General features: G+C 45.9%; 1 protein-coding gene across 6 annotated transcripts in view; it reads right to left on the bottom strand.

Moving 5' to 3' along the window:
* STAU1 (staufen double-stranded RNA binding protein 1) overlaps positions 1–15,228 on the bottom strand; it is a 385,539-nt gene that overhangs the window by 82,390 nt on the left and 287,921 nt on the right. For all 6 annotated transcript variants that reach the window (XM_085619433.1, XM_085619434.1, XM_085619431.1 and 3 more), the window contains 2 exons: positions 12,114–12,199; positions 11,782–11,895 (listed from right to left, as the gene is read on the bottom strand). In XM_085619433.1, coding sequence (XP_085475559.1) covers positions 11,782–11,895; positions 12,114–12,199 — 200 coding nt within the window. The remainder of the gene's footprint in view (positions 1–11,781; positions 11,896–12,113; positions 12,200–15,228) is intronic.

Here is a 15,228-nt window from a genome sequence, read left to right as displayed (position 1 = left end):
TTTTAAGAAGCCTTGAAATACCTGTGTGATTACACAGGTATGTCAAGACTTCTTAAAACGTGTTTTGTATCAGAGGAAAATGCTTTAAGTGACAGTGACAGCGTAATTTGTGATATCTAGACCCACGTATTAGAGGTATCTTTAAGCATATTTCGTTCAGTACTTTCATTGAAGAGTACAGACACTTACTTCTGTGCACTTCTAAATTTCCAATTCAAGCACAGATTTGAACAATACAAACATGTACATAATGTATAACAGAATTCTCAGATGTACTGGCATTCAAGCTTTGGCATGCAAATACAGGGTCAAGGTATTTTCTGATTGGATAAAAGAACTCATCTGTCCTATAGAATGAGCACAGTACACCCAACTGAAACATTTTGTTCACCTTTTTCATTTTAAGCCTTGCCCCACATTTTTATGTAAATATACAGCTACCTACCTAAATTAGTAATTACGATCTCTTCGTGGCACAAATTGCACCTGAATTACATCCTGGTGCAAGAAGTGGTGATTAATGCATGCATTTATTGTTTCTGTATACATTATTAGATTTCTACACATGCTTTTAGCCCCAATTCAGAGGTAGTTGTGACAAGTGTAAAGCTGTAGCAAGGGGACATGTAAATCTCTCTTCCCTCTAAATTTGTGATAATTACACAACCTCAGAATCAGAACCTCAGCACCAGCACAGCAAAGACCACCTCAGCATCAGTGCAGCACCATCATAGCATCAGCACAGCACCACCTCCTCATCAGTGCACCCCCACCACTGCACCAGCACAGCATCACTCAGGAGCACCTGAGCACCATCTCAGCTCCACCTGAGCACCATCTCAGCTCCACCTAAGCACCACCACCATGCCATCCCTCAGCACCATAGCTCTCACAAGCACACCTTTACCAATCAGTAATAAGTGTATCCCCCACTCTTCTCAAGTGTGCTCCTACTACTTAAAGAAATCTTTTATCTCAAGAGGTAATACTTTGACTATCTATGACTAAATTGAGGAACTTCTTGTGTGTGGAGTTCATTGGTATGATCAGGTAGGCACCCTTGTGGTCTATGGCAGCCATGTAGTCCCCCTTCACTAGGAGCGGTATGAACACTTGCAGCATGGTCATTTTGAACTGCTGCGATAAACTTTTTCAGCTGTATGAGGTGCAATATTGGTCTTAGTGATTAATCCAGCTTCAGTGCCAGCAGGAAGACTAAGCATACTCCTTGACTCTGCTCTCTTTTTGAAGCTGTTTTATTGCTTGCAGAAGTTTGCTTACCTCTTGTAGCAGGTGGGATGGAAAATGCTACTTACCAGTATGCATCTGTTCTTGGCATGTAGAGCTGCAGAGATTCACACTCTGTGCATAGATCGCCATCTGGTGATGGGCTCGGATGCTTGCACCTTGTTGTTGTCCTGGAAGAAGTCTTTTGTAGTCACGAGATAGGTGACTCCTCCCTTGGACGATAATGCGCATGGGCATCGACTCCATCCTCATAATGGGAAATGAGGGAGGGCGTAGAAACAGAAAAGATGTCCATGTGAATGTAACTAAGTCAGATAACACTGGAACAGATACAGGTTCCAGGGAGGTGGGTGGGCGTGTGAATCTCTGCAGCTCTACATGCCAAGAACAGATGCATACTGGTAAGTAGCATTTTCCGTTCGAGGCATATGAGCTGCAGAATTCGCACTCTGTGCATTGACTGTACAGCAGTGTGTCCCCTAGCAGTGGTCACCTGTATCCGCTGCAGTGGTTTGAAAAAGTGTCCTAAGAACAGCCTGGCGTACAGAAGCTTGTTGCTTTGCCTGCACATCTACACAACAGTGTTTTTGTGAAGGTGTGTGTGGTAGACCATGTCGCTGCCTTACAAATGTCTTCTAGGGGAATGTTCCCTAAGAATGCCATGGAAGACCCTAGTTTGCGTGTTGAATGCGCTCTAGGGGGAATTGTTAATGTGCGTTTTGCTTTCTGGTAGCATATCTGATTGCATTTGACTATCCACCTGGCAATTTCAGCTTTGGAGATAGGGTTGCCTTTATGAGGTGGAGAGAAAGCTACAAACAGTTGTTTTGTCTGTCTAAAGGCTTTAGTCCTGTCTATTTAGTAAAGTAAAGCTCTTTTAATGTCAAGCGTGTGAAGAGCTCTTTCCGCTACAGTATCAGGGTTTTGGAAAAACACTGGTACATCTACTGATTGATTAAGACGAAAAGCAGAGATTACTTTGGGAAGGAATTTTGGATTTGTCCTAAGAATCACTTTGTTACGATGTATTTGTAAGAATGGTTCTTGTATGGTTAAAGCCTGGATCTCACTTACTCTTCTGAGAGAGGTGATTGTGACAAGGAAAGCTACTTTCCATGTTAGGAATTGTAATTCGCATTTGTGTAAAGGCTCAAATGGGGGACTCATGAGTCTAGTAAGAACAATGTTTAGGTTCCACACTGGAGAGGGTGGAATTATCCTTTTAAGGCCTTCCATAAAAGCTTTGATAGCGGGTACTCTAAACAATGGCAAATGTTGTCTGTTTTGTAGGTAGGCAGCAAGGGCAGCCAGATGTAATCTTATAGATGAATATGCCAGATTGCATCTTTGTAGATGTAGCAAGTAGAAAATAATGTTTTGAATTGAAGCATCTAATGGGTCAATTTTGTTGTTACTGCAGTAAATGACGAATCTTTTCCATTTAGCTGCATAGCAAGCTCTAGTAGTAGGGCATCTGGCTTCTTTAATAATGTTCATACAGTCGGGTGGGAGGTTGAGGTAAACAAACTAGGATTTCTGGAGCCAGATCGCTAGATTCAGTTGTGCTGGATCTGGGCGCCTTATTTCTCCATGGTTCTGCGTGAGCAGCTTTGGGGAGAGGCGTAATTTTTGATGTGGAACTACTGAGAGTTCGAGTAGTGTTGTGAACTATGGTTGCCGTGCCCATGTGGGAGCAACAAGAATCATATTATAGACTGTTTGAGCTTGCGTACTACTAGCGGAATGAGCGGGAGTGGCGGAAAAACGTACGCAAATATGCCTGACCAGTTCACCCATATCGCATTGCCCTTGGACAACGGGTGTGGGAACTTGGCGGCGAAAGTTGGGCATTTTGCATTTGCGTGTGGTGAACAGATCTATGTCTGGTTGTCCCCACATGAAGAAAAAGGGTAGAAGAACTTCCGGATGAAATTCCCATTTGTGTATCTGTTGAGTTTGACGACTTAACAGAGCCGCAATCTGATTGTTCACTCCAGGCAGATGTTCCGCCAGAAGATATAGGTTTTGTGGAATGGCCCATCTCCATATGCTTTGCGCTAGGTGAGACAACTGCAAAATGTGTGTTCCTCCTTGTCTTTGTATGTAATACATGGCTGTCACATTGTCCGTGCGGACTAGGACAGTTTTGTTGAGATGTGTTTGGAATGACTAACCCTAGAAATATTGCCAGCAGTTCTAGTTGATTGATGTGGAGCGCTCTTTGTTGGGTGGTCCACCTGCCCTGAATTGTGTGATTTAGGAGATGAGCTCCCCAGCCAGTGAGTGATGCGTCTGCTGTTAGCTGTATCTGTGGAACTGGCACTAGGAACGGCCGCCCTCTGGAAAGATTTTGTGTGTTCCACCACTGCAGAGAGCGATAGTTGCGGCTGTCCACCAACACCAGATCTGTAAGTTGACCTTGAGCCTGGTTTCACGGACGTCCTAAGCATTCTTGTAAAGGGCGTATCTGAAGTCTTACGTGTGGTACAATGAAAATGCAAGAGGCCATCATCCCTATAAGCTGCATAAACACTCGTGCTGGAAGAGTGTTGGGGTTGAAACTTGGTGATGAGAGTTTGCATACTGGCTATCCTGGCTGGATTAGGGTATGCTAGGACTTTGGAAGTGTCTATTGTGGCTCCTAGATATTGATGTAGGTAGGAGGGCTGAAGGTGTGACTTGGTATAGTTTACTGTAAACCCCAAGTTGTGCAGCAATGGTTTGATAAGTATGGCGAACACATTGGTTGTGAGACTCGGCTTTTATCAGCCAGTCATCCAGGTATGGAAATACATGGATTTGCTGCCTTCGCAAGTGCGCCGCTACTTCCGCAAGGCACTTTGTGAATACCCTGGGTGCTGTGGTCACCCCGAATGGGAGAACTCTGAATTGATAGTGTTGGCCGTCCACTGTGAACCTTAGATATTTCCTGTGAACAGGGTGTATGGGAATATGGAAGTAGGCGTCCTTGAGATCTAGTGTGGCAAGGAAGTGACCTTGTTGAAGCACCGGAAGGACTTGTTGAAGAGTGATCATGTGAAAATGATCTGACTGTATGTAGAGATTGAGATGTCTGAGGTCCAGTATTGGCAGTAGTGTACCGTCCGTTTTGGGGATTAGGAAATACAGGGAGTATACTCCTGTCCCTTGATGCTGTATGGGGACTGGTTCTATGGCATGCTTTTGAAGCAGAGAGAAATTCCTGTTTGAGGAGTGTCAGATGTTCCGTGGACATCAGACACTGTTTGGGTGGTATGTTGGGGGGATTTGCAGTAAATTCCCGGCAGTAACCACACTGGATAATTTCTCTTACCCACTTGTGTGTAGTGATGGACTTCCAGACAGTTAGGAACTGTGAGAGTCTCCCTTCGACCGGAGTGGAATGGTCTGGAGGGAAGATACTGTTTATTAGTGGGAGAGGCGCGAGTGTTGTCGTTACCTCGGTCTCGACCCTTGTTATTTCCTCTGTACCCACCTCTAAAATATCCCTTATTAGGGGATGTTTGAGTGGTGTTTTTATAGGAGGAAGCAACAGTGTCTGTACTGATGTTTTTGGATGCTCCTCTATAGGAGCGTCGGAAGTAAGCTCGTGTGGATGGAGACTAATGCTCCCATGGATTTAGCAGTCTGTGTCCTTTTTCATTTTTTCTAAAACTGTATCTACAGCTGGACCAAAAAGTTGTTCCTGATTGAACGGCTGATTGAGGATAGTCGTTTGTACCTCCTGTTTGAAACCAGAAATGCGCAGCCAGGCATGTCTCCTTCGTAACACACTAGTGTTGACGGATCTAGATGAGGTATCTGCTGCATCGAGGGCACATTTAATTGATGCATTTGTTATTAATTTGCCTTCTCGAATCAAAGCATTGGCTTTGTATTAATCAGGCAAATGCTGCATTAGGGATTCAAGCTGGTCGTAATGAGCCCTATCGTACCTGGCAAGTAATGCCTGCGCATTGGCTATCCTCCAGTGATTAGCAGCCTGGGCAGCAACTTGCTTGCCCGAAGCGTCTAATAATTTAGACTCCTTATCTGGAGGTGGAGCATCACCGGAGGTCTGGGAGTTGGCACGCTTTCCAGCATTGGTCACTACTAGAGAATCTAAGGGAAGTTGACCTTTGATGTAGGTGGGATCATTTGGGGCAGGTTTTTATTTTTATCAATTCTAAGATTCAGAATTCTAGCCCTTACAGGGTCTTTGAATATGTCTGGGGCATGTTTAATAACACCTTTTAACATGGGTAAAGTTTGTACTGTCTTTTGTGACTGTGCAAACGTGTCTAGTAGGAAGTCTTCCTCTGTGGGGTCCGAATGCATTTGAACTCCATGGTACTGGGCTACCCTATCAATGAGCTGACTAAAGCCAATATTGTCATCTGGGGGAGATGGCTTTGTTGGTTATGCATCGGGATCAGGAAGGTCTGGAGGACCTACTGGGTCATCATAGTCATCCCATGGGTCCTGTGGCACGTCTGTGTCGTCATCAGTCAGTAAAAGGGTCATTATTCCCTCCCCCACCCCCTAAATCATCATCATCCTGTGGAGGTGGTGAGTATGGAGAAAGTATGGGAGACTTTGGAGGAGAGAAAGGCTTAGTAGGAAGAACAGGAGAAGAGGGTCTTAAAGGTGAAATGGCACAGTCTCTTTTCTTTACAGGCACATCAGGATGTGTGGGGTGTCCAATTTCCTCTTCTTGTGTGGAACATTGACAATATGGCCTGTCTTGGGGTCCACTTGCAAAGTTTTCTGTTTCGGATCGATGGGATCCGGCCGAAAAAGTTCTTCCTCTTCGGTAACCGCTTTCGGTGCCGATTTTTTCGGTCCCGAGCGAGGTTATAGATTTCTGCTCTGGAGCCTTTGAAGGGGTTTTTGGATCCTTCGGCTGTTTCGGTGTCGAGTCGGAAATCTTCTTCGGTTCTGAATGTTTTGGCTTCGGATCCGATGCCTTTTGTTCCTTCGGTGCAGAGGTGTTCGGTGCCGATGGCTTTTTGGGAATTGTGGGAGTAGGAGGATGAGCTTCCGGCTTCGGTGCCGACGGTGTCTGGGGGGCACTGATATGCGGCTTGCTCAGTTCTGAGCTGCCGGAAGGCTTTTCTTTTGTCCTCGGAGCCGAGCCCGAGGGCGGGGCTTCTGAAGCTTTGTTTCGGTCGCGACTGGGGCCTGCAGGCGAAGTCTTGACCGGTGCCTTCTTTTTCCCAGGTAGGGTCGGGGCAGGGGCACTTGTACTCACTCGTTGACCTGGAGTGATGTGGTCGTCGGAGTCGTCTGCCTCGGAAACGTTGTCCTGATCCTCCAAATCCTCTGCCTCAGGAGCATCGGGCCTTCATCGAAGAGGTCTTCTGGCACCGGTGTAGCTTGTTGCGCCATAACGTGTCGTTGGGCCCGGCGATCACAGATAGTCTTCTTGGAGCGGAAGGAGGCTTGGTTTGTGCTCGGGCGAGAGACAGAGGTTGCAGACCTTGTGTTGGTCGCTGTGTGGAAATTTAGCTCCACACTGGGGGCATTTTTTGAATGGAGTCCTTTCCATTAGCTGTAGGCCAGAATGCCGCAGATAGGCCCAGCGGCCGGCGTCGACAACCAAAATAGAGTATTTGTTTAGCGCATCGAAAAGCACGCGATCAAAAACAATACAGTCTTGTTTGATATGCTTTGTGCGTCAAAAAGGTTTGGATAACAAGGTACCGAACCGGAGCGCTGAAGTTACATCCGAACCCGATGGCGGAGAAAAAAGCAATCCAAGGATGGAGTCGATGCCCATGTGCACTATCGTCCAAGGGAGGAGTCACCTATCTTGTGACTACAAAAGACTTCTTCCAGGACAACAACAAGGTGCAAGCATCCGAGCCTAACACCAGATGGCGATCCATGCACAGAGTGTGAATTCTGCAGCTCATATGCCTCGAACAAACCTTTCCTGACTGTCTTGGTTGTATTCCTAACCTACTTAGGAGCTCTTTGCAGTATCCATGTTCTACAACATTTAGTATTCATTTGTCTGAGGTGATTGCTCCCCACTGACCAAGGAATGCCTACTATTCTACCCCTCTCCCAGTGTTGCATGTGGAGGATTTAGTCCTATAGAGTCACATGCTTGTGCCCCCCCTGCTTTTGGGTATGCCCTCTTCCTCTTGCTGTACAGAGAAATGCTCTGTGTCATCTGAGAGGTATTAACATTGTTGTGGTTCACTCTGTGTGCTGTGTACCAGTGTGCTGTGTACCAGGCATCTGGGGTGTGCCGATTGAAAACTGCCTCTGCCTGAGGGTCTTCTGGCAGACTTTTATCCCCTCCAAAATGACCAACATAACTCTGATGGCCTTTGCTAGCTCGTCTTTTTAAACTTCCTGCAGGTTTCATTTTTGGCATTCAGATGTTTAATGCTATGTGATTTTAAGCTGATTGACAGTTTTTTTACTTCATTTGAATGCAAAATAGTATTGCTTGATTGTAACAATTAAAACTTGCTAACAATTTATGATGATCCTGTGCATAATCATTAACCTACGTTCAACCAAAATGACTACGAGTGCAAAAATAATCCAGTATCAAACAAATCAGGAACCCTATTTTCATGTTAATACTATAAATATTGGAGATATTGTGGTTTGATAAAGTATTTATTCTTTTATTTGGGTGTTTTGTAAAATGCATTTACCATCCATTTCCTTTACATTGGTCACAGTGTGACTTTTTTTGCTTTAGCTCCCTCTTCATATTGTTCTGGTGGTGATTCAGATTAATGATTAGCTTGTGCATGTGGCTGCAGGTGGTGGACACCAGCACTCATTTTTCATCACCAGACTTTGACCAAAAGCAAAGGCAGAAAAGGGAGCAGAGAAAAGGAAGATATGAAAAGAGCGACAAGGGAACAAAGCTTAGAACAACAAGCATTTACAATGCAACGGTCTCGGCATTGTTAAAGTTAGAGCTATTGGCATTGCTCATGACAATGCCGTTTCTTTAAATGTTTTAAAAACAAAAACAAACAAAAATAATGTCATGAGCAATGCCAATAGCTCTAACTTTACCAATGCCGAGACCATTGCATTGTAAATGCTTGTCTATCACTTTAACTGAAATCATAAATAGTGAAATGACTGGAATAACACCAATCACCTCGAGTGCAATGAGGCTTTCCGCACAGAACTTACCGCTGCTGCTAGATAGGTACCAGGGGTCTGAGGCTGCAATCCGAGGAGGTGAGGGAGTTTGTACTCATGAGGGAAGTTCGAGGACTTCCGTGTCTGATGATGATGTCACGCCTCGGCTTGGGGACCGGGAGATGTCTGAGCGACTGGGGATCAGTGAGAAGGGCTTGGAGGGAAGTCATGCCTGGAGGCTGTGGACTGAGGGGGATTTCGGGAGGTCCAGCCATGGGGGGGGGGGGTGCAGGAATCAATGTATTAATGTGCCGGGACGGGCAGTGGGACCGGAAGTGCTTTTACTTGTTAATGAGTGGAATGGCTTTTTTAATCTCGTTACATTTTGTACAACGGATTTGAAACAGTAGTCAGTGTAAATTGTAATTATTCTACGAACAATTCATAAAATTAAAATAGGTAATTTCGCCACAGTGTTAAACAGCTGTCGTAACAGAAGGAGTGGATTACTGGACGGTACTTGTGGGGAGGAGCAGGGCAGACAGGGAGATGGTGTTGTTGCAGTTTAATATAGCGCTAAATCGACCCGATGCTATCAGAGCGCTTTACTTGAACACCAGTTACATGACAGAGAACATATTCATTATTAAGGCACAGGGAGATTTGCCCCAAATCACAGGACGTTTGAGCCTCCTGAGAGACTGGAACCTTGTCCCGCATACTATCGACTGCCAGCAACTAAAATTCCTTCAGCTGCTGCAACTCACGTTCTGTTGTTCTCGAGCTCTACTGTGCGTCCGGACGCCGGGACACCACCGCCTTTCTCCGAGGCGAAGCAGAAATGCCTCGGAGAAACGCAGTGGCGTTTTCGGATTCGGGGCGTGTTTTTCTTTTGCTCTCCTCTGGCCATTGGCTGGAGGAGATAATTAGAAAAGTAACGAAAAAACACGCCCCCGAATCCGAAAATGACGGTGCCTGTTCGGAGTGACAAAGCCTCTTCTCCAATGGCTGGCCAGCATTCAAGAGGCCAGCCAATGGAGAAGATGGGAGAAGAGGGGCGGGTTCAAGCCCCTCTTCTCCAAAACATTAAATCTCCGACTTCCGGTTCTGCCTTCGGCAGACCGGACGGTCCTCGACCTAAAAAATAAATCTGCAGAAGTTTGATAAAGAGAGCGGAAGTGTAGGGTAGTCAAAGAGGCATGAGATGAAATTCAGGCATGAGGTGTAAGACTAGGCAGCCTTTCTATTCAGCAACCCTTTCCTTCAGCAGTGCTGCAGCATGTTCTCAAGCAAAAACTCTTGGCCCCTGCACTTTGTTTTTACAAATAAAACCCTGACAACAGAATACCCTTTTGCAGCGAGAATCTTTTCTGGATTCACATGCTGTGCATTATTCTGCCATCTAGTGGTTGGGTCAGAAATAGTCTTTGTCCTCTATTCCTGTTTTCTGCTGCGTGTAGTCAATGATTTGTTCTGTTCCTCACCAGTGACATTAGACGCAAGCCTGGAAGAGCCCACAGTCTTTCTTTCAACCGTTGGGTCAGGAAGCAAATGGATGGATCTCCAAGAGAATTGATCATTTCAATGAAAGAGCGGTGAGGAAATTTAATGAAATTAGTATAGAAATTTTAAGACACCAAGGGACTTCGAATACTTTGGACAACACCAGTAAAAACCAAACCCTTCACAGAGAATTAGTGACTAGAGAAACCTACCACGCAACTAGAGAATGTATAACTGGAAACTCAAGGAGAATAGGGAACACCTCCTTTAGATTCTGTTCCAAGTGGCACCAAAAGTGTGTGCAAAACCTACCAACAAGGTCTGTAACCAGTCTTCACCAAATGCTTGAAGCATCGCAGTCTGCGAAGCGTGTGGCAATTGCTAGCCCAAGATCCTGAAAGCGAGAGAGAGACAAACAAACATGCATACACGACACAATGATGCCGTCGCAATAGAAGAAAACGTCTCTCAAGGTCCTCTGCTTGTCTAGAAATGAGGAAAACACAGAAGAAAGTAAGTTTGTGCAGGAAGAGGGTTCCAACACGGAATCTGTTTATCTCAGAAGGCAGGAAGCATCAAAGAAGGTGCTGAGAAAGTCTAACTCAATAAAAGCCAGCAGGTGCTGTGCAGCAGGGATTGAGCCCAGATAACAAGACTCAGTCCTTCCCAGCATCGAAGCGCTTGATGACCGAAAGGTGGTAAAAAGTAAAAGAGCCCCACTCGGCCAAGCTGAAGGACACCGTAGAAGACAAGCCCTCCAAACTCATCTAAACTCCTAAAATCGATCAAGATTATGAAGGGTAGAAGGCAACTGCTCCTAAAAAAGTGCTGAGCAAATGCACTTTAGGTCAAGAGGAAGAGGCTTCAGCTTGAAAAAGAATTAAGACGCTTCCAAAAAAAGGACATCAACAAGTCTCAGGGGTTTTGAATCCCATTTAAACTCATGGAGACAAAGGATGTCAAAAAGGGGAATGCAAAGCTCAAACCTACAACAACACTGGAGCTACATGAGGAAGAGGAGAAGGGTTACATCGACAAGACTTACTTCCAAAACCCAGAAGCCCTCTAAGAGGACTGGCAAGATTTCTTTGCTGATTTGCTCGTTTCAGTTCCTACCCCTCAAGACCACTACAGTCAGATGTACCTGCAGTGCACAATGCACTTATCAAGTGTACAGCACAAACCTATGGGGCACACCTTGAAGAACAGGCAGTATGTATTTCTTTCTGGAGACTGATGACCTACCAGAATAAAAACTATCCTGTTGATGCTCCTAAACATCTTCTACCAGAAGAACGTAGCATTAAGAGAACCTGGCTCCTGCAAGGGGGTGACCACCTATAGGTGGAGAAGAAATAAAAACACTCTTTCCAAGACTCCATTTTCATCTGGTGGAAATGCAGTGGCTGACTCAATCATTTTGACCACAGCCAGGAACAGAGCTAATGTCCCTACAACAACTTGACCACCCCTAGAGAAGGATTAGCAAGAGTGTGGAAATGGTGGGCTGAGGAATACAGCGAGCAACAGCTACACAATGCATAATCGCCAGCTCCAGTGCACTTCTCAACTGCAATAGCCACCTACAACAGCAAGAAACTGAAGAGCTAATTCAACGCCTTCCCTGTCTGTACAAGAAATAAGCAAAGAGGGCGAGCTTATCTCCAATATCGACATCAAAACATACACTGTGGACAATAGCACACAGATGTGCACTGGCACAACCTTAAGGAACCAAGCCTGGCTGGAAGTCTGAAGTTTCAACACCGAGATACAAGCCTCGGTCATAAACATTCCCTTCCTGAGAGCAACCAGTTTGGCGCTGCAGTAGCACATATTTAAAAGATGGAAGACACAAAATTGTACTACAACTTACTGAATGTAGAATGTACATTCTGAAACCATACAATGACAGTCTAGTATAGTTCTTACCTTTCTAAGTGATTAATACAGGAATCTATAGATCGAGAGGACTCCATCGCCGTTTTCTGAACTGCTGGGTTAACTCCTGGCATAATTTGTAGATCTCTTATGGATGGTCGAAATCTGGGTAAAGTATATAACTCATTAGAATCTGATGAAAAGGTGCTGGTATGCAAAATTCACTCCTAAAGGCCAGTATAAACATGCAAAAGAGTGATGGATAGATCTTGGAGGATGGTGGGTAGTTGGGAGGTGATATATATTCTCATACAACAAGGTTGAAGTCAAAAGAAATTGTATTGGTAATGCATGGTACAAAGTGTTAAATTGGGAGGACTCACACAGACATTGGTCCATTTCCTGTTCTTGGCATCTCATTATTTTGTTGGTCCAGCTCAGAGAGTAACTTCAAAATATTTAATGCAGCCTAGAAAGTAATATAAGATACATACATGAACTATTTTAGTGATGTACAATAACGCACACTGACTTTCAAAATACATCACATGAACATGCCAGGGCAATCAAATAATCAAAATACGTTAATTTTTGTATGAAAATTCCAAAGCCAAAAGGAGATTGCTAAATAGAAAAGTGACAAAACTTGAACATGAAAGAATGAAAAAGTCACCTTGTAACTACCTGTAGCATATAACCCTGTAGATTCACATGCTTTGCACACTCTTGCCTTCTAGCTTTGGGTGCAGCTGTTCCAATGTGTTATACTTCCAAGTATAAGCTTTGGTTTTAAGGTGACTAAATCCACGGGCATTAGTGAGTCAGTAAAGGGCCAGGCAGTGGCAACTAAATAAAAGTGTGCTTGTTAGCCAGAATGAAATTCTGTTCATTATTTTTGCAGAGATCTTCTGAAGCTTTCATAGCACGTTCTTTTCACCCAAGAAGGAAAGCAAGGGAAGAACTACATCAGAGCTTGCAGGAAGCACTTTCAGTGGGTCAGACGACTTTTGCTAACATTTGTTCTGGTTTCTGTAGCGTGCTACAAATCACTCTGTGGCCTCAGAATGATTTGCAATGTGAGTATATCAAAACAACGAGGGTTAGCAGGATAATTCCCAACAAAATATAGTGATGTTAGGAATAGGTTATTTACCCTGTAAGAATGTGTTTGTTGCATTTCGTGCTGTAGATTCACATGCTGTGCATACTCCTGCCATCTAATGTTTGGTTTGGATGCTGCATGTTTTTCTTTGAAGAAGTCTTTCCAATCACAATCTCTCAGTGACTCCTCCCCTGGATGTTTATGCACATGGTCATTGTTAGACTGCTGTTTGCTCAACAGGTGAAAGAAGGTATCAAGTGTGTACAGAAAAGAATAGTGACCATGCAAGTATAAAGAATAGACAAAGAAAAAGATCTGTAACAACCAGTGGCTCAAGTGAAGGAGGGTGGGCATATGTGAATCTGCAGCACAACATGCCTCGAACAGATGCTTACAAGGTTAAGTAACATATTCCATTTGTAGCCTGTGTAGCTGTAGATACACATGCTCTACATAGACTGAAAAGCAGTACTCCTCTAAGTGGTGGATAGCCAGTGGATGGTGCAGAGTTCTGAAACAAAGTCCTGAGCCCAGCTTGGCCAACTCCACAGGCATCCCTTTGTCACAGCTTTCCAGTCAGTCTGATGTCGCTGTGGGATCCAGGAAGAAATAAGTCTTGTTCTAAGCCTGCACTCACAAGCTGCCGGGAAAAGTAGGGAGCAGGGCATCCCCAGCTTTCTCTTAATTGTGATAAAACAAAGAACGCAGAGTTTGTACCTGGAGGGATAAAGCAATTCCTTAGTGTTCTCTATTACGAAGGGACCATGGTTGCAGGCCTGCTGAAGAAGGAAGTTCCTGTCATGGAAATGCAGGATATGGGCCACCACCAGGCGAGTGGGGTACCTGGCTTAGGAGGTAAAGCAGGGAGACTGTGCACCCAGTCCAGGGCATAGAACTTAAGACAGACCCTCAAGGGCTACAACCTTCTTAAGCCAGTCCTCCAGAAAACGAATCATGGAATCGCCATCCACTCACTCCGGTAGCCCAATGACCCCGATGTTGTTACATCAGGCCCTCCCTTTGACATCGTCCAGACAGGCAGTTAGCCGCTGTGAATATGCCTCCAACTCCTTGAGGCGGCATTTTGGACCAAGGCTTGGACCAACGCCTCCAAGGCAGACACCCTTCCCACCACTTTCTTAGAGTCTTCACAAATGAGACCTAGTTCAATCGTGATAGAGTCAATCTTGCCCTCCAGGCACTCCTCAGTAGCAACGATCACGGGCAGTAACTTATCGAGCCTGTTGTCTATGTGTGAGGTGTCGAAGACCCCAGCACCCTGCTCGATCCCCTCCTGGCCCTGCTTGATCCACTCCGCTGGGGGAGGGAGGGGTTTGGGGGGGGGGGGGGTCATTCGTCGGGGCATCATCCTTGGCCCTTTGAGTGCGACCCATGTCCAGGGTAGGTAAAGAAGAGTAAGGCCCGCACTCCATCCACCCACCCCAACAGCTGGGCCTGTCAAGGACAGTCACCGGCAAGGCAGTTATTAGATCACCTGGCTGGTGGGACAGGCTTGTGACTGGGAGGGGCATGATATTCTTTAGGGGCAAACGCCATCCTTGGGGGCTGGAACATTAAGGGCTGCACGCAGCAACAGGTGTCACCTAGGTGATCCAGCAGCAACCAAAAAAAAAAAAAACAGCAACTGGGGAGAGCCAGCTGGTCACTAGGCCTGGTGACCGATATCCCCAGGTCTCTCATCGTCTCCACGACTAGCTCTCCAGGATCATGTGGGCCAGAGAGGCCACCCCATTAAGCTCCGCACTCCTCACCTGGCACCCTAGGGGTCCCTCCACACGGCCCAGGTGATGTGGCGGTCCCAGTGCTCCTCCAAGAGTTGCTGCAGAGGGAAAGTCACCAATAATATCCCATCAGGGTTGGGCGGGCCACTATGAGCAGAGGTAATGGGGGGAGGCAAGTCCCTGCTGCAAGAACCACTGAGGGTGCAGCAGCTGATCCTGCGGCACACCCTCAGCCAGACATGGGCACAGCACAGGGGAGCTCTGCACTCTCCGCTTGTCTCCAGAGTTGCCATCTTGTGTGAGAGGAGGAAGTGCCTGTCCTAGTCTTCCTCGGGTCCCCGATGAGCATGAGCACCCGCTCCTGTGCCCACCACCCTCCCCAGCTGCATTAGAGTTCGGGCCAACCGGGACATCGCAGGGTACGGTGTCCAGGAGTGGCTGAGCGATCGCAGACCGGCAAGGGACTCTCAGAACACGCTGCCTAGAGTATGGCGGCTGGGTTCGCCCTCCCAGCACAGGGATAATTAAGATTGACACTGGAGCATCTCTTGAAGGGCATCTGCTCCAATACCTGGAGAGAGTCTTCATTCTCTGAAGGGAGTCCAGAGCAAGCGGTTGCCTAACTTTGCCAAATGACCAGAATAAATGGATTTG

The sequence above is a fragment of the Triturus cristatus genome, chromosome 7 (genome assembly GCF_964204655.1).
Source record: "Triturus cristatus chromosome 7, aTriCri1.1, whole genome shotgun sequence".
Taxonomy (NCBI): domain Eukaryota; kingdom Metazoa; phylum Chordata; class Amphibia; order Caudata; family Salamandridae; genus Triturus; species Triturus cristatus.
Note: the sequence above shows the minus strand (reverse complement) of the source record. Positions and strands in the feature narration are given on the sequence as shown.